This window comes from Heteronotia binoei, chromosome 14, assembly GCF_032191835.1.
Source record: "Heteronotia binoei isolate CCM8104 ecotype False Entrance Well chromosome 14, APGP_CSIRO_Hbin_v1, whole genome shotgun sequence".
In the NCBI taxonomy this organism is placed as follows: domain Eukaryota; kingdom Metazoa; phylum Chordata; class Lepidosauria; order Squamata; family Gekkonidae; genus Heteronotia; species Heteronotia binoei.
In genome coordinates this window covers 58,632,881-58,650,825 of record NC_083236.1, presented here as the reverse complement: position 1 = coordinate 58,650,825, position 17,945 = coordinate 58,632,881, and the positions used below count along the sequence as shown (strand labels likewise).

General features: G+C 45.2%; 1 protein-coding gene across 1 annotated transcript in view; it reads left to right on the top strand.

The window, feature by feature from the left end:
* The window catches only part of RPGRIP1L (RPGRIP1 like), a 130,945-nt gene extending 113,258 nt beyond the window's left edge, over window positions 1-17,687 (top strand). Inside the window, exons 24-26 of the mRNA XM_060253574.1 lie at window positions 3,163-3,247; window positions 10,971-11,104; window positions 16,885-17,687. Coding sequence (XP_060109557.1) covers window positions 3,163-3,247; window positions 10,971-11,104; window positions 16,885-16,979 — 314 coding nt within the window. The 3' untranslated portion in view covers window positions 16,980-17,687. The remainder of the gene's footprint in view (window positions 1-3,162; window positions 3,248-10,970; window positions 11,105-16,884) is intronic.
* Window positions 17,688-17,945: the final 258 nt, after the last annotated feature.

Here is a 17,945-nt window from a genome sequence, read left to right as displayed (position 1 = left end):
TGTTATCTTGGCTGTATATAAACCTGCCTGGGAATTGACAATAGAAAAGGGGGAAAAAAGATTAATGAAATCTCCTGAAGTATTTTTGATGAGACTTTTATATAGATCAGAAACCTTTGCCTCTGAGGAGCGAGTGGTTGATCATTTGGACAAATCGTAGTTACCTCAGGTAAGTGAAGTGAGAAAAGAAGAGGAGAAACGGCTGGGTACACTTTTAGTTTCAGAGCAGGATGATAAAGGGAAGGAGTCTCTTCACGCACACGCCGCAGAAAACCGTTGGAAGGGACCTGCAGGGTCACATGATTCAGAACAAGTCCTTTGGTCAGATTTTTAGCAGTTCTGTTCCGTCTGAGAAAGCCACACTTTTGGCGGAGGATGGGGGCACTGCATTCTATTCCACGCGGCTGTAAAAAACACACACACACACATGGAAAATCCAATAGCAAAACTATTCAAGGGCCTAGATACCAGGAGCCTGGTGAAATGAAGACTAGCTTTGGAAGAGTTTTCAGGCTTCCCAACTGAAGAATATGATCCTCCAGTGTCATAACATGTTATAACAGGTTGAACCTGGATCTGGGCGATCTGGATTTATCCTCCATTTGTGGCCTCGGGATGGACGCACGGAAGGGGGGGTGGCCCTGAATCCAGGCAATTCAATGGACTGGACCCATCACTTCTCTCTGCGTTGCTTATCTCCGCATGGGTCCAGCTTCTGGGTTGGTCTCCTGAGCACAGCAGATGAGTAGAGTGAATGGATTGGGACCATGCTGCATCTGGGTCATGTTTCATTGTGTTTCAGGATGATCAGGGACCCAGCAATTGTTTAGCTTTGCCAAGTACTAGCGCCGGTCTCATCAAGTAACCAGTTCTAGTCCTAAGCACTCAAATAGGCTTGTTAGTGATACAATGCATATGGTGAATGTGAGGCCAGGCATATCATCAGTTGTAAAGTTCTCTTCTTCTTCTTCCTCTTCCTCTTCTTTTCTTTTTTTGCAAACCAAAAGCAATTATATTATTTATGTATTTGCTATTTGAGCCAAATGCATTTTTAACCTTTCAGGAGATTTGTCCGCCACTTAGAGATGGGAGTGAGAGGAAGGGCTGAGATCAGTCCCACGTAGAATCGTAGAGTTGGGAAGGACCTCTAAGGTCATCTAATCCAACCTCTTGCACAATGCAGAGAACTCACAAATGCCTCCCCCCCACATACCCCCCGTGACACCTGCTCCGTGCCTAGAAAATGGGAAAGGGGGGGGGACACCTTCAGGATCCCAGGCCAAATTGGCCTGGAGAAAAATTGCTGCCTGACCCTAAAGTGGTGAACAGCATTTCCCAGGGCACGTAAGAAAGGGCCACGAGAACTAAGCACTGTTTCAACCCTTCCTGTCCTCATTCTCATGATTTGCCTACGTTCATAGAATCATAATGGCCGTCTAGCCTCTGTTTAAAAAAACTCCAAAGGATGAGAAACCACCACGTTCCCAGGAAGCCTGCTCCACTGAGGAACTGCGCTGTCAGGAAGTTCTTCATAATATTTAGTCGAAAACTCTTCTGATTTAACTTAAATCCATTGGCCCACCAGAAGAATGATTCTTCCATTAGTCATTGGTAATTTCTGACATCAGTCCAAGTCCTTAGAAGATTCTCTTCTTCAAATGGTTTTAGATTACATTGACATAAAACTTCCTGTGGAATTAAAAAAAAATAGCCCTATTATAATTACTCAACTTAGTTCTGTCCAGTTTCACTGAAACTGTGATCTGATTAAATTCAAAACCTTATTTGTGGGGTGCTAAGCAGGGGTGGAATTCTAGCAGGAACCACTTTGCATATTAGGCCACACACCCCTGATGTAGCCAGTCCTCCAAGAGCTTACAAGGGTCTTTTTTGTAAGATCTTGGAGGATTGGCTAAACCAAGGGTGTGTGGCCTAATATGCAAAGGAGCTCCTGCCAGAATTCCACCCCTGGTGGAAAGAATTGCCAGTGCCAAGTTAGGAAATACCTGGAGATTAGGGGGGCGGGGGGCGCTTAGGGAGGGGAAGGAACTCAGCAAAGTATAACGCCCTAGAATCCTTCCTCCAAAGCTGCCATTTTCTCCAGGGGGACTGCGTTTCTAGTCTGTAGACCAATTGAAATTGTAAGAGATCTCCAGGCCCCACCTGGAGGTTGGCAGCCCAGTGTGTCCATGACATCCTCCCCGTATTTCAGAAGGGCATCCACGGTGAAATCTGATTTGGGGGGATAGGGTGGGAATGCAGATAAACAACCGTCTGGCTGCCGCTTCCCCCACACCCGCCAAGCCCAGAAGTCTCTCTTACCGCCTGTTGTGGCAAGAGAGGAGGATTAAATTACCGAGCCTGTCAAAGAGGACAAGTGCTCTGCCATACATTATCGCTATCACTGGCTCTCACCGGGTGAAAGAAACCACCGTAAATCCCCTCTATTGCAAAGCAATAAAAGCCGCCGGCTTTTACAGTCATGACTGCCAGGGCCATTAACAGAAAATGACAGCTGTGTGGCATTCTCAGATGCGGCCTGTATCTCTTCTGACAGGCCATGTGTAAACCTGCCAGCTGTACAACAATTGGATCGCACGACGGTTCCGACTTCAACGTCGGCTTTCATTGTTGGCTGTCCGTGGGAAGCACCTCCTCTATCCCACCCTGAGGAATATACAACCACGCGTACACACTTCTGCATATGTGTGTGTGCTCTCAACTCATGATCAACTTGTGGTGATCCTACAAAGTTCTAGCTCGTGGTTTTCAAAGCAAGGGATGAGCAGAGGGGGGTTGCCATGGCCTTCCTCTGCATCGCAACCACTGTCTCCCTTGGTGGTCTCCCATCCGAGTACTGGCCACGGTCAACCCTGCTTATATGTATAATTGGCCCATGCAGCCTATCTGAGCGTGTTTTATAGCATAAAAGATATACAAATTAATCTGCTGACGATCTTGGGCCGTTCACAAATTGCATTTTTTCCCTCCATATCACAGAGACATTTCTTGATTGGAGAAATCCTTCAAGGGGCTTGTGTTTACTTTCAACTGCTTTCATGCAAAAGAAATGTTACTTTGCGAAACTGCGACAAGGGAGTGATGAACGGGTTCGTTTTATTGGCTAACGGCACGCACCGCTCTTTCTGCTTGGCTTTGCAGTGATCCGCGTGGATGAGGCCCATAACAAAGCCAGGCGAGATTTCCTCAAGGCCGTGCTTCAAGGATCCGAGCCAAGTCCTGGAAGGTCAGAATGCTTCGGCAGTCTCTTCTTGGCCACGGGGGTTAATTTGGCATTGCACCTGAACTGGAAGGGGTGGACTTGAGAAGCTTTGGGATTCACGGTGAAGACCTCTGGGTGGGATGGGGAATGATTCCTTGTACGTTCCAGGCCAATTGTCATGGGCTTAATCAGATGCTTCTTTGCCCTGTGATATGATCACCTTCCTCACTGCCTCACTGGATGGATGGATGGATGGATGGATGGATGGATGGATGGATGGATGGATGGATGGATGGATAGGACTTTATAAGAATAAATTGAAAGTATACATTGAAAATTTTGGATATTATTTCACAAAAGCTGGATTAATAATAGGTATCAGCCAACCACTTTTTGGTCTGGATGCAGTCATGGCCATAAGCATAAATGACTTGGGAGGGGGTTAGACTGGAGGTAGCTAAACTGTGGCTCAGGAGCCACATATGGTTCTTTCACATATATTGTGTGGCTCTCGAAGCCTCAGCCCATTGGCCAGCTTGGAGAAGGCGTTTGTTTCTTTAAATCACTTCACGGAGCTAGCCAGTGTCTTGGAGAATGCATTTAAAGTTAAAGTTGTTTTCTTTCCACCTCTCCCATCTTCCTTCCTTCCTTCCTTCCTTCCTTCCTTCCTTCCTTCCTTCCTTCCTTCCTTCCTTCCTTCCTTCCTTCCTTCCTTCCTTCCTTCCTTCCTTCCTTCCTTCCTTCCTTCCTTCCTTCCTTCCTTCCCTCGAACATATGATGTTTGTGTCCTGAGGCTCTCAAACATCTGACATTTATTCTATGTGGCTCTTACGTCAAGCAGGTTTGGCCACCACGGGGTTAGACAGATTCATGGAGGAGGAGTCTATCAATGGCTACTAGCCATGGTGAGCAAAGGGCACCTATGTTCAGAGGCAATAAACCTCTGAAAACCACTTCTAGTTGATAGCATCGGGGGAGGGCCTTGGCCTTTGTCTCCAGTCTGTTGACCCTCCAGGGCAGCTGTTTGCCCCTCTGTGAAACAAAATGCTGAACAGATTGTCTCACTGGTCTGATCCAGCAGTGTCTACTTTTATTTATTTATTTATTTATTTATTTATTTATTTATTTATTTATTCATTTATTTATTTATTTATTTTTGCGAATTTATAGTCCACTCTTTCCCAGGATGGGCTCAGGGCGGATTACAACACAATAAAACTGTTAAAATCGAACAATAAAACAGTTAAAACTTAAACAGTTAAAACCATTAAATAAAAATGAAATAAGGTGGCGTTGGTGGTATAAACATCATTCACAGATTGAGAGACAGGAAACATAAGTGTGTGGAATGTCAATTATCAACCGCGTCGGCCTGGTCCTGGTTATCAGGATGGTAGTCACTGTAGTCTTGTGATGCAAAGTCCAAAGAATGTATGCAAATCCCTCCAAGATTTAACTGCCACGCCCCATGCTTGTCACAAAGGTACAGGGCAGCTGCTGTAAGAGCTCTCTCAGCCCCATCTACCTCATTGGGTGTCTGTTGTGGGGAAAGAAGATAAAGGAGATTGTAAGCCGCTCTAAGAAGGGCGGAGTATATATCTGCAGTCATCTTCTTCATCATCTGATGGCATCTGAATCTTGTGATTTGGGAAGAGAGGGGGGAAATAGCAACAACAACCACATTCTTAATCCCACTTTTTGATGAATAACCACTTTCCATAAACCAAATGTCTTGTTTTAGAGCTCCCCTACTGCCCCGTGTTTGCATTTAGAAGAACAGCTGCAGTTTCAGTGCATAGTGTAAAGAGCCGATTCCAATCAGCCTCTCACCCACTCGGTTTTAATTCCTATATTTACAGATGAGTAGCGTGGAATTGAGGACAGTATTCTTTGCTTCCTCCGTTTTACTTTAAAATCGAGCTTCACGACTTGGCCCGGAATGCAAAAGGGGTTTTGTTTTAAATGGAATCTGACAGGAAGTACCACAAAGCGATCCCTTAAGACCTGGGAACTATCGCATCTAAGCCACTTTGAAGTTCAGAAGGATATTTCTCCCCCTCTTTTCTCATTTCAGCAAACAAGCAAAGGACTTCCAGATTTACTGCATGCATTAGACAGATGGATAACATTGCCAAGCTTGCAGAAATCCCGAATAAAGTTACAGATCCCCCCCCCCCGCCCCAATAGTCCTACATGCTGGGACACAGATAATTGTTTTCTAGGACAATCCACTGACTAAACATGGTCCGTTGTGTTTGATATGATCTGAAGTTCCTTGTAAATCAGTACACTAGTAGTACATGGGGAAAGAATAGTGTCTAATCAAAGTCGGAAGCTGCCTTCTATTGAATCGGAACATTGGTCCATCAGAGTCAGTATAATATTCTCAAACATTCCAAGATCGCAGTTGGATGTCTTTCGCACCACTTCCTACTTGACTCATTCAGCTGGAGATGCCTGAGATTGAACCTGAAACCTTCCGCGTACCGAGCAGAAGCTGTACCACTGAGCCACGGTCCCTCCCTATACTTAAATTGCAGTCGAATCAGCATACTTCATTTGGACTGGATTAGCAGCCATAAAGGAGCCAAGAGAGTTAAGCCCCTTGCATGAAAGCATCTTTAATTACGGTTGCCCAAAGCATCCCGGCTTTTTCCATATCGTGTCCTTGAAAAACCGCCAAGGAAGGAGAACCTCTGAGGCCAGTTTATTGCATTGCTGAATTTCTCACAGCGTAGCGTTGCTAGGTATGTTCCAAGCCTCACTTCTTTTACCATCAGAAGATGGCCCTGCGGATTCTTTTTGTTTCGCAGGGCCTGTAAGGCAGAGATGTTCCACCAAGCCTTTGCATAAGGACAGCGACGGTTGCCGTGCTGGCACCTTTTTCTCCCCACCACCACTAGGGGGGGTGAATCTCTCCTCCTCCAATTTAGACCCCCCAAAAGACTTGTGGTCTCTCAGGTTCTACTGAACTAGAATCTAGCTGTAATCCACAAAGTCTCTTTACTTCCTGATACTACCAATGCTTCATAACCACACGCAAGAGGTACCTCTGAGCCCTGGCTGAAAATAGAAAATTGGCAGCATCATTGCTAGAGCGCCATAGTATCTGCAGTCTGCTCCCCATGTGGTTCGGATTGTGCACGCAGTCTGTACGCCAGCAGTGTCTCCCGTGGGGTGCCGACGTGGAGAGTCACCACATGGTCAGACCGATGCACCGGGGGAGCCGGCAAACACATGTTAACGGCCTCCACACACGGTGCCTACCCCGTGGAAGCCTGGGGTTTGGGGGTGGTTGGAGCACCATCTCCTGTGACACACAATTCTGTTTTTTTGGTTTCATCAAGAAAACCTCCTCACTTTCGGCCCATCTGCCCTGGTCAAACTTAGAAGGACAGGAAAGGCTCGGTCTGGTCCTTGACCGCACAGACACGGAATGCGTCGAATTGGGTCACGTCACTCCGTCAGCACATGTTTCTTATCACAAAGCCTTGAGTAATAATATTAGGACTTTTTTTTTTCTTTTTTGGATGAAACAGGAACTGAACTTTAAAGTTTAGGAAACCAAAGGGCCAATGATATAAATATCAAAGCAAATTGCCTACATGTGGCCTAACCATGGCGATATTGTAAATACGATGATAAATGTAAAGACAAGTAACTCGAGTTTGGAAAAGACAGACAGACATTGCTTACAGTTCAAAGTCTCTCATGTACTCCCAAAGCCTCAGCTCCCGCTTTCGCACCAATGAAGACGTTATAACACTGATTTGCCTTACAGGGCTGTTGCTTGGAAGAGTTAGTAGATATTATATGAGAAGAGCTTCAGACACTCAAAGCCCCCACTTTGCGGAATGCCCTCCCTGAAAACATCAGGGCCCTGCGGGACCTGCCACAGTTCCGCAGGGCCTGTAAGACCAAATTATTCAAACTCGCCTTCAGCGGTTACGGGGAGGCGGCTATTACCTTACAGCACCCACAATCTCACTGAACTAATATAATGGCAATTAGAAACTTGCCGTCTTGGAATTTTAATGAATGGATTGATGATTGATATGTATGGAAATGTTTTATTATATATTTTATTTTTAAATAGTCTATGTTTGTTAATTGTTAATGTTTTTGACTGTTGTTAGCCACCCGAAGCCCGTCAGGGGAGGGCGGGATATATATATCTGATAAATAAATAACGTGCATAATATAATGAAGCAGTGTCTTAGATCATTAACAGAAGGCAACAGAAACGATCAATCTACCTGTATTTTTTTTTAAAAAAAAAAATTCACTCTTCTTCTAAGTGTACATGGTTCTCCTCTCTTCCATTTTCCCTCACAGCAACCCCGTGAGGTAGATTAGGCTGAGAGAGAATTACTTAGTAAACTCCATGAATGAAGGGATGTTTGAATCCAGAGTTCCGAGGTCTTTTGTCAAAAACTGTGGCACACATGACCCCCAAAGCTAAACAAATATGCTCTGCAAACAGGGCTGGCCCTAGACCGGCACCCTAGGCAAGGCTAACTTCTGGTGCCCCTCCCCCTGCATTCATGACGTCACTGAGTCACATAGAGGCTCCCGGTTTGGCAGCCCAGGAAGACCGGGGCCTTAGGCAATTGCCTAGTTTTCCTAGTGACAGGACCGGACCTGCCTGCAAATTAGTCAGTTGTTAGTTTTTGTGCACTCACCGACTTAAAAAGTGGTGCCCTTGAATCATCTGTGTGAGACTAGGGAGAAATGCTTTGAACTTCAGGCTTCGAAGGAGGAAAGAAAAGGGAACGGAGCGCAGCTTTTCCTAGAGTAGCGAATAAAACACGCTCCCAGCAAGCAAACGTGCCCGTGTTAAAATTAGTGAGATATATTTTCTCACTTAACCACGCCCCCCACCCTCACCCCTAGCAACATTTTCCATTTTCTTAAACAAAAACAGGATTTCAGCTTTAGCTGTGTCTCATATAGGAAAATGCTTCAAGCCATTAGCGTTTTGATCTTTTGGACCAGCTTGGAAGCGAAATTATTTTCTACAGCACCATCTACTATATAAATAGCTGAATGAATTCTCATTGATGGCGATGTTTTCATTGCCTTTTTTTTTTTTTTTTTGGACATGCACAATGTATCTGACAAGCTGCAAAGCTAACATTTTGCGGTCTGGCTAGACCCTCCAATTGTGGCATCAGTTACAATGGCAGGGGGAGTAACCAGCCCCACGTGTTTTCTGCCATTCTGTCTTTTCAAGGAAACGAATGTAACAGAATAGTGGGAAGTGGGTTATTTGCTTCTTAGAGGATGATGTACTTTTTAAATGTACCACCCCCCTCAAAAATAGTTTCCTTGTATTCTGTGTTCTGACATAGGCAGGCATTCCAAGGTGTGGCGCCTTCCAGTTCCCTGTTCTTAAGCAAATAGCTTTATTGGCAGAACTCGCAGTGCCTCGCCACATTGGGACTAAGCCATTTCATGCCTAATCCGGCACAAGGAATGTGTGCAACTAAAAGACTCCTGTATTTTCTGTAGCAATCCAAATAACCCAGCTAGTCTGAGTTTTTCAGAACTCAGGGTTGACCACAATCAGTGTTCCCGCTAAGCTGAGTTGGTGGGAGCTAGCTCACAGATTTTTAGCCTCCAGCTCACACATTTTTGTCTTAGCTCAGGAAGGATGACCCAAGAGCACAATGATTTATGTAGTAGCTCACAAAGTAGAATTTCCGCTCACGGGACTTTGCAGCTTACAGGGAACATTGACCACAATCGGTATTCGGATGAGAGACTGCCAGACAAGACTGGGATTGCTACATGGAAGAAAGCACACGAAAGCTTACGTTCTAAATAAAACTTGGTTGGTCTTAAAGGTGCAACTTGACTCCTGCTTTGTTCAGTTACATGGAAGGTGATGGCAAACCACCTCTGTTTGTGTCTTGCCTGGACCTCACCTCGGATGAGGTCAGCATGAGTTGGTTGCAACTCAATGGCCCCTTTTTTTTAAGTGGGGGGGAGAACCCATGGCATATGGGGCCACAGAAGAAGATGTGCAGATGTACAGAAGTGAGTACAGCATAGACATGTAGAGCATTGCAGGGTCTTGACCCTCCTTGATGTTTGTATATCCAGCCAGATGTACACAAGTATGTGTGAGAGTTCTTCCATAGGCATAATAGCTACGGTGCAGTACCCCGCCCACCATCCTGGGCCAGTCTTTGTTTTGTTTTGCTTACGGGAGCAAAAAAAAAAAGCAAGAGAAATGGACAGAATCCCCAAGTCAAATGGGAAAAGCCAGGGGACACGAGTGACTCCCCTATTCCTATCACTGTGCTTTTTCTCACGCTCTGAATCCACATCTTGCCTTGAACCTCAGTTTCATTTCTCAGTAGCTGAGTCAGTAAGTGCAGACCCTGGTGTGTCTATGTGTGTCAAATCGCAGCCAAGTTACAGCAACCCTGTAGAGTTTTCAAGCCAAGAGACGAACAAGGGAGGTTTACCATTTCCTGCCTCTGAAGAGCTACCCTGCTTTAGCTTCCAGGGCCGGCGAAGGCCATCCTAGTCAGGGTATGGACCCTGGTGCTCTCTCCTAACAAACCACATGCCCTGTTTCTTTTCTTTCTAATAATAATAATAATAAATTTCTGAATCATAATTAGTCTTCCCTCTAAACTGAGTTAAGTGTGAGACAGCTCACAGGTTTTTTTTAGCTTCCAGCTCACACATTTTTGTCTTAGCTCAAGAAAAACAGCCCCAGAGCACAATAATTTACGCAGTAGCTCACAATTTTAATGCCAATAGCTCACAAAGTAGAATTTTGGCTCACAAGACTCCACATCTTAAAGGGGGCATTAGTCGTAATGCAACAGAAATGCAGCATCCGCGTAAGCAGCCATCCTGACCTCCGTAGGTTCTTCCATTTAATTCCATGGATCCTTCTCTGTAATCGAGTGTACAGCAGAAAGCATGGCCCTGGATCCCACCCGCAGACATTTAACCAGAATTTGAAAACATTGACGGTACAGGGCCAGTATATATGACTGCTCCGCACCTTGCGTGAGTGTGTGAGCACAGAGGGTTCGCACACTCGCACAAGCTCGTGAACATCTGTGCAGTCCTACAAAGAAAGGTTTGGATCTTGAGGTGGTGTTCTGTCCACAGGTCTGCCCCCCCCTTCCCCTGTACAAGCAGAAGCCCTTGTTTACGTTCTCAGGAGCCAGTACTCGAACAATGTCCCTGGCTTTCCAGGCAAGCTGTTTCCAGTTGCAGAAACAGAAGCTTCGAGACAATAACCACCACAAACATCCGCTACTTAAAGTTTTGGGGACATTGCCCCTCAATTTCGTGCTACCAGGACCGCTCTCACAAAGCTGAAGCGCGAAAGGAACAAGTTTTGAGCTTTTCTCGTATTCAATACATGCTGTTAAAGATCCAAGCCAGGAAATTGGGACAAGGTTTTGAAGCTGAGTTTCAAGTTATCTAAATTTCATATCTGCGTCTGTGACTTATTGGCAGTTTTGTGTGTGTGTGGAAAGAGCCCAGCAGCGACTCGTTTACCTATTAGGTTACACCGCCTGGCACCAAGTCAGCCGGAACTGTGTTCCTGTACATTCCTGCTCAAAAAAAGCCCTGCTTATTGGTACGCTTGAGGAATCACCTTAATTTTCTGTAAGTCTTTTTATTGGAGCGGGAAATCGTTTATCGGCTTCTCATCGGACATGGACTGAAGCATAAAAATTAATACGTGGTTTTCTTTTTTTCCCCCTGTCCTTAGCATACGATTCACAGTGGTAAGTGACCCTCCAGAAGATGAACAGGATCTTGAGTGCGAAGATATTGGTTTCACCTATGTCAGCCTAAGTGAGCTGTTTCGGAAAGGAAAGGACTTAATCGAACACGACGTCGATGGTGAGCTTCAGGCTATTTTTAGCTCGAAAATTGTCACCATGTATGATTGCCCGAACTCTCGCGAACTGTGGGGATGCATATAGGCAGGTCAGTCTGTGGGGTGGTATTGATATGAAACAAACTCTGAAGAAGGCATCTTCTTCAGAATACCTTTTACTTGAGATACAGTGTGTTGGTGATATATCATGAACCAAGGCTAACCCAGAGAGGTAGAAATCGAGTACAGCGCACTAAACTGTCCCTTGTGCCACCTGTGGGTCTTTTTACAACACAAAAAGAAATGTATTAAATAACACTTAAGTTTCAAAAAACAAATAGTCCCTGAATAACAACTTTACTCTGTGTATCCAAAATATAAGAACCAAAACTAAGCACAGTCAGTTTATACAATTAATACACAATATTATATCCCATTCTAACTTTCACACGACCGCTGTTTTCTCCTACCCACTTCTTCATAAACTGTTGGGAATCACAAGCTTAGTCTGCTCTTTGGGTTTAATTTTATTTAGGGCTTTTCCCTGTAGAAAAAGCCCAGCAGAAACTCATTTGCATATTCGGCCACACCCCTTGGTGCCAAGCAATCAAGAACTGCGTTCCTGCTCAAAAAAAAAAAAAACACCCTGATTTTATTCCAGTACTCTATGAAACTGAGACCATCTTTGAGCAAATAATGACTGCTCTCTTACATTTCCTTCCCTTAAGTGCATTCATAGTGCATACTAATTTCTTGCAACCATTCTTTCGAGCACATGTTGAATATTCGTTGGCCATATGATAACGTCTTTGGCCAGGAACAGATGCTGCAGAAAACACTTCGCTGCCTCAGAAGCAGTAGCCTCACGTCTCTTCCACGCTTCTCCTCCCATCAGTAATATCTAACACTACACAATGCACAACATGGCCCCATTGCATTATAGGTTTAAATTTATTTCCTGATCCATTCATTTGCTTTATTTATAGCCCACTTTTCTCTCTGAAAATCAAGGTAAATTACACAATGTAAAACAATGCCATCTAATAACATGAGACCTCCAATCAACTATGCCAGGGGTGTCAAACAAGCAGCCCGAGGGCCGAATCAAGCCCCCAGAGGGCTTCTATCAGGCCCGCAAGCAACTCACTGTCATCTGCTTCCCTCTCTCTCTCTCTCTCTCTCTCGCTCCTTTCTGCATCACAGCTTGCTTTCCAGGCTTGCTCAATCGCACAGGAGCTACAGAGCAAAGCCTCTATTTTCTCCACTGGGTGACCAGCACACAAAGCAACTTATATACAAAAGCTTGCAACGCCCAGCCATTTCATGCTTCCTCCTGGGTCTTAGGCTCAAAGCATTGACCATGAGATTTCTCTAATGAATGTCAATCAAAAGTAAGTTTGCAACTTACAGATACACACCTGAAAAACACCTGAACTGACCTTTTTGACACCTAATCTTTTAAACATGTTAAAAAAATCTTTAATTTTGTTCATCTATGCCCTTTATTGAATTTATATCTCCACTACCTGGCATTACATTTTACAACACACGTGCCCCTGCCCGACAAGGTCTCATTTATGTCAGATCCGGCCTTCATAACAAATGAGCTTGACACCCCTGAGCTATGCGATAGGGACAGGATCACAAAGATTGGAAGCAGCACAAAAATGATCAGACATGGTATTTATTGCTGTTATTTATAGTCACCCCTTCTCAACCGAAGGCGGGTTACACGGCGTTCGTCAATGCTAGGATGAGAACGTCAATAAGCAGAAAATAGGACCAGAAACACAGAAATATGAAAGAAAGCAGATGCCCAACGTATTGACATTCTTCATGTGAAACTTCCCCCCCCCCGATGGTTTATAAATAATGCAAAAAAAAAGAAAAGAAAAAGGAATTACAGAAGTAGAAAGTAAAGCAATAAGAGCAAATGACTGTACACAATAAACAGTGGAATAGGCTACAAATGTTCCTTTTATAAAAGTGCCATCCTTTCTAGCCTTACTCCCTTTTAAAAAATTATCTCCTGAACAATTCTGTTTTACACAGTTCACAGAATGGCAGGAGTGTTGGAGATTTCCTGCACCTTTCCCACAAAGTGGGGGTCCTAATGGAGAATGCACACGTGCGGGCAACTCTTTATTTTATCCTTGTGCAGGATAGGCCTTGTGGTAGGCTTTGTTCCCATGAGTGGAACTGTCGCTGTGGAGCAGGAGATGCGGTCCTACAGGCATGCAGGTCCGAGTGAAGAGCTGGAAATCGTTCAACCTGGGAATGATTCAAAGGCGGGAAAAAAATGGCATAAAATTAAGTGAGCAGTGAGTCATATTGCTATGAGAGAACGTAAAGTTGCGCAGCATAATGCTCAGGTCAATTGCCCGCTAGCGTTTTCCCGGTCTCACGCTCCTCTTCTTCGCGGGGCTTCCTTCCGATTTCGCAGAAGCTGCCCCGGGGCTGCAACTCGCTCTGCCTCTTTCGCGCAGCAAGCGAGATCCTCTAAAAACCAATTTCTGCCTGCCGCATGAAAGAGGCGGAGCGAGTCGCAGCCCCGGGGCAGCTTCTGCGAAATCGGAAGGAAGCCCCACGGAGAAGAGGAGCGTGAGACCGGGACAGGGCTAGTGGGGAATCGGTCCCAGTCTCAGCACAAAGTTATTTTGGGTTATAGTAAGCACAATATTGTCCATACTCCCTGGATTACTGCTTCTCAATTCCCAGGCTTGGCTTAACCTCCCGTCCGACGTATATCTCCGCTATATAAGAAAATAACATTCAGATGTATTGGAGGCAGTCCAGTTGCCTGTGATTTATTTCACATTCCTGCCAATACCTAGGACGACAGTACGGTAGTCAGCCTCGGAGGGTCATGAGAAGAACTGATTCTCCCATTACCAGGGGAGAAAAGATCAAATGTTTTCTGTCTTGAACAAAAATTCTTAGCTTCCTCCTCCCCCTGCCATGTTCTCCCCAAGTATGCATTCAGAAGGGATTGGGAGTCCCTGGACTATACATTGGTTTTTTTAAAAAAAAATGTGGGGAAATTCTAGCTTTTTCTGTTTGAGACAGGAACACATGGTTTCAAAGCATTGGCTCACTTCTCCCACGGTAGAACTGCACTGAAAATGACTTTTCTAACCAACGAGAGGCTTGCTGGACATGGATTTTCCCAGGGCTTCTTTTTTTGTAGCAGGAACTTGTCTGCATATTAGGCCACGCACACCCTGATGTAGCCAGTCCTCCGAGAGCTTACAGGGCTCTTATTACAGGACCTACTGTAAGCTGCAGGAGGATGGGCTCCATCAAGGGCGTGTGGCCTAATATGCAGACAAGTTCCTGCTACAAAAAGAAGCCCTGGATTTTCCATTCTGTGTCACAGAATCTGTGGCATAGAGCTAACGGTTTGGAGACTCATTCTGCCCCATATCCCAATTGGCCTGGAAGGGGTTTATCCATTTTTCATCAATAGCGCACAGCTTATCAGAAACATGGAGAGCGGCATTCGCAAGGAACGATCACAAAATTGTACATGGGCTCTGCACAACGATGCCTCGTTTTGGCTTGTATAAATACACACACATGATCTGTCCATAGCTGTGGAGACCAGGACAGCGAACTACCAAACTCACGTACACTTAAAATGAAAGACAGGAATGGTCCCTCTGGTCCCAGTGACGATACTATGAGGAGGAGGGCAGGAAGGAGCCAGGCAGGCTTCACCGTGTCTAAATCCACCTCAGCTGAGAGCCCTGACCCTTCAGCTCCCAGATATCATCACTGCGTTGTTAGAGAACAGGAGAAGTAGATGGGCGCTCTTCCAATGTGCTTGGATCCCACGGAGAGCCCTCCCCCAGCTTTCAGTGGCCATACTGGCCCCAGTGGTGGACCTCCGGCTGGTACCTGGGTTTTGGCTATTGCGTAGTACAGAATGTTGGACTGGACGGGCCACTGGCCCGATCCAACATGGCTTCTCTTAGGTTCTTATATTGGGTCCATCAGAGGAGTAGCAGGAAGCAGCCGAGGATCAGCTCAATCAAGCATCCCCTCCTCTATCCCTGGTGAAGGCTCTGGAAAGCTAAAAGTGGGGGCGGGCATCCTAATTTCCATGGCCCTTTAAGTAAAGTGCATACATCTGAACAACACAAACCCATATGCATTAGCAGTCCTTCTCCATTTGGATACGGAGCCTCTTTTTATCAATTAACATTTATCTCCCGCCTCGCCAGAAACAATTGGATATACCAGCATAGAGCCAGTTTGGTGTAGTGGTTAAGTGTGCGGACTCTTATCTGGGAGAACCGGGTTTGATTCCCCACTCCTCCACTTGCAGCTGCCTGAATGGCCTTGGTCAGTCATAGCTCTGGCAGAGGTTGTCCTTGAAAGGGCAGCTGCTGGGAGAGCCCTCTCCAGCCCCACCCACCTCACAGGGTGTCTGTTGTGGGGGAGGAAGATAAAGGAGATTGTGAGCCGCTCTGAGACTCTTCGGAGTGGAGGGCGGGATATAAATCCAATATCTTCATCTACCTCACAGGGTGTCTGTTGTGGGGGAGGAAGGGAAAGGAGATTGTGAGCCGCTCTGAGACTCTTCGGAGTGGAGGGCGGGATATAAATCCAATATCTTCATCTACCTCACAGGGTGTCTGTTGTGGGGGAGGAAGGTAAAGGAGATTGTGAGCCGCTCTGAGACTCTTCGGAGTGGAGGGCGGGATATAAATCCAATATCTTCATCTACCTCACAGGGTGTCTGTTGTGGGGGAGGAAGGTAAAGGAGATTGTGAGCCGCTCTGAGACTCTTCGGAGTGGAGGGCGGGATATAAATCCAATATCTTCATCTACCTCACAGGGTGTCTGTTGTGGGGGAGGAAGGTAAAGGAGATTGTGAGCCGCTCTGAGACTCTTCGGAGTGGAGGGCGGGATATAAATCCAATATCTTCTATCTTCTTCAATCTGGAATCCCCTCCCTGAGGATCATTTTATGTTAAACTTTTCTCATTTCTGTTAAGATTCCTGTTCATGTGAGCCAGTTTAGGAGCTGGTTTTTGGTTGAAAAGTGGAGGGATACACACACACGCAGGGCTTTTTTGGTAGGAAAAAGCCCAACAGGAACTCATTTGCATATTAGGCCACACCCTCTGATGTCACCACTGTTTCACATAGGACTTTTTTGTAGAAAAAGCCCAGCATGAGTTAATTTGGGTATTAGGCCACACCCCCTGGAACCAAGCCAGCCAGAACTGCGTTCCTGTGTGTTTCTGCTCAAAAAAAGCCCTGTGTGTGTGTGGGGGGGGGGGAGTATTTTATACCTTAACCTCGATAACCCAGCCCTCCCTGAGGATCATTTTATATTAAACCTTTGTCATTTCTGTTAGATTCCTGTTCATGTGAGCCAGTTCAGGAGCTGGTTTTTGGTTGAAAAGTGGAGGGAAATGTGTGTGTGTGTAATATATAAGGGGGAGTATTTTATACCTTGACCTGGATAGCCCAGCCTAGCCCAATCTCATCAGCTCTCAGAAGCAGAGCCAGTCGTGGTTAATATTTTGAAGGGAAGCCACCACGGATGTCCAGGGTTGCTACACAGGCAATGATAAACCATCTCTGTTTGTCTCTTGCCTTGAAAACCCTATGAGACTGGCGTAGGCCAGCCGCAGCTGGGCAACACTTCCCCCCACCATTTTGTGCAAAGCCCTATTCATTTCACCTATGGAAGATGAGAATATTCAGCAGGGAAAGAAAGGGGCAGAGGACCGAGGATCTGTAAATTTGCCATTGTTGTTACTTTGCAACCCTTTTTCCCCCGCTCCTCCAGTTTTTGATCTGCGAGATGACGGGACAGTAATCGGGAAGCTCAAAATAACAGTGGAAGCCCTCCAAGCTCTGCGCTCAATCCACGAGGAACTTTGAAATTGGTGGAAGTCTGAAACACAAGTGCCTGATCTTATACGTTGCTGCTTCACCCAGGGTAATCCACACTGGAGAGCTCGTGGGAAGATGCTACAGGATATTTAATGTATAATTTATATGTAAAGTGCATAATTTGCATAATTTTCAGTTGTAAAGTTTGTATACTTTTTCAGTCTGTTTTGGCTTAGGAGTGAGTGTGATATGTGTGTGTGTGTGTGTGTATGTAAATATATATATATTCTCCCCCAAGGGCACGAGCCCCCCCACAGTGGACACCAGCTTGTAAATAATTAATACCTACATGATTGAATGGTGTGCTTTTATTTGCATTTTCGACTTTTTTTTTTCCGCCTTACATAAAACAGTAATAAAAATGCAAGTCAAATTTTTAATTTTTAATAAAAAAAAAACCTTAAGCCTTAGAAAACTGATTAAAAATACTTTTATGTTATCCCTAATCACCCCGCTAAATGGAATGCCCGCGATTAGCCTCATTAAGAATTTTTATACTGTGAAGCTTTTATTAGAAGCAATATATGAAAATTACTTGGATTAATGTGTTAATCTGCCTCTTTAAAATGCTAATATCCATTTTATGCACATTAAATCTCAGTATGCGTTTTCTTTGATGCATGCCGTTTCTATCAATTAAATATAAAGAACCAGGCTGGTCCCAAGCCTTATTAAATTACTGCAAGCTTTTATGAAGGGGGGGGGGGGGAATAGAAACACAACTTTTTGCCTTTCTGCTGACGTTATAATCAGTTGTTTGTGATGATCAAGTTTTGGGGGCAGGGTGTCGCCTAAAATTTTAGAGGTTTTGTTTTGTGTTGTGTTCTTCTGGTGAGAAGGGTGGGGGGAAATACGTGTTGTAACTAAGTGGTGTCATGGAAGGTGAAACTATAAAAGAATCCATCGGTCAGACTACCTTACCTTTAGGCTGGTGACGCGCTTCCGCCTTCTCCC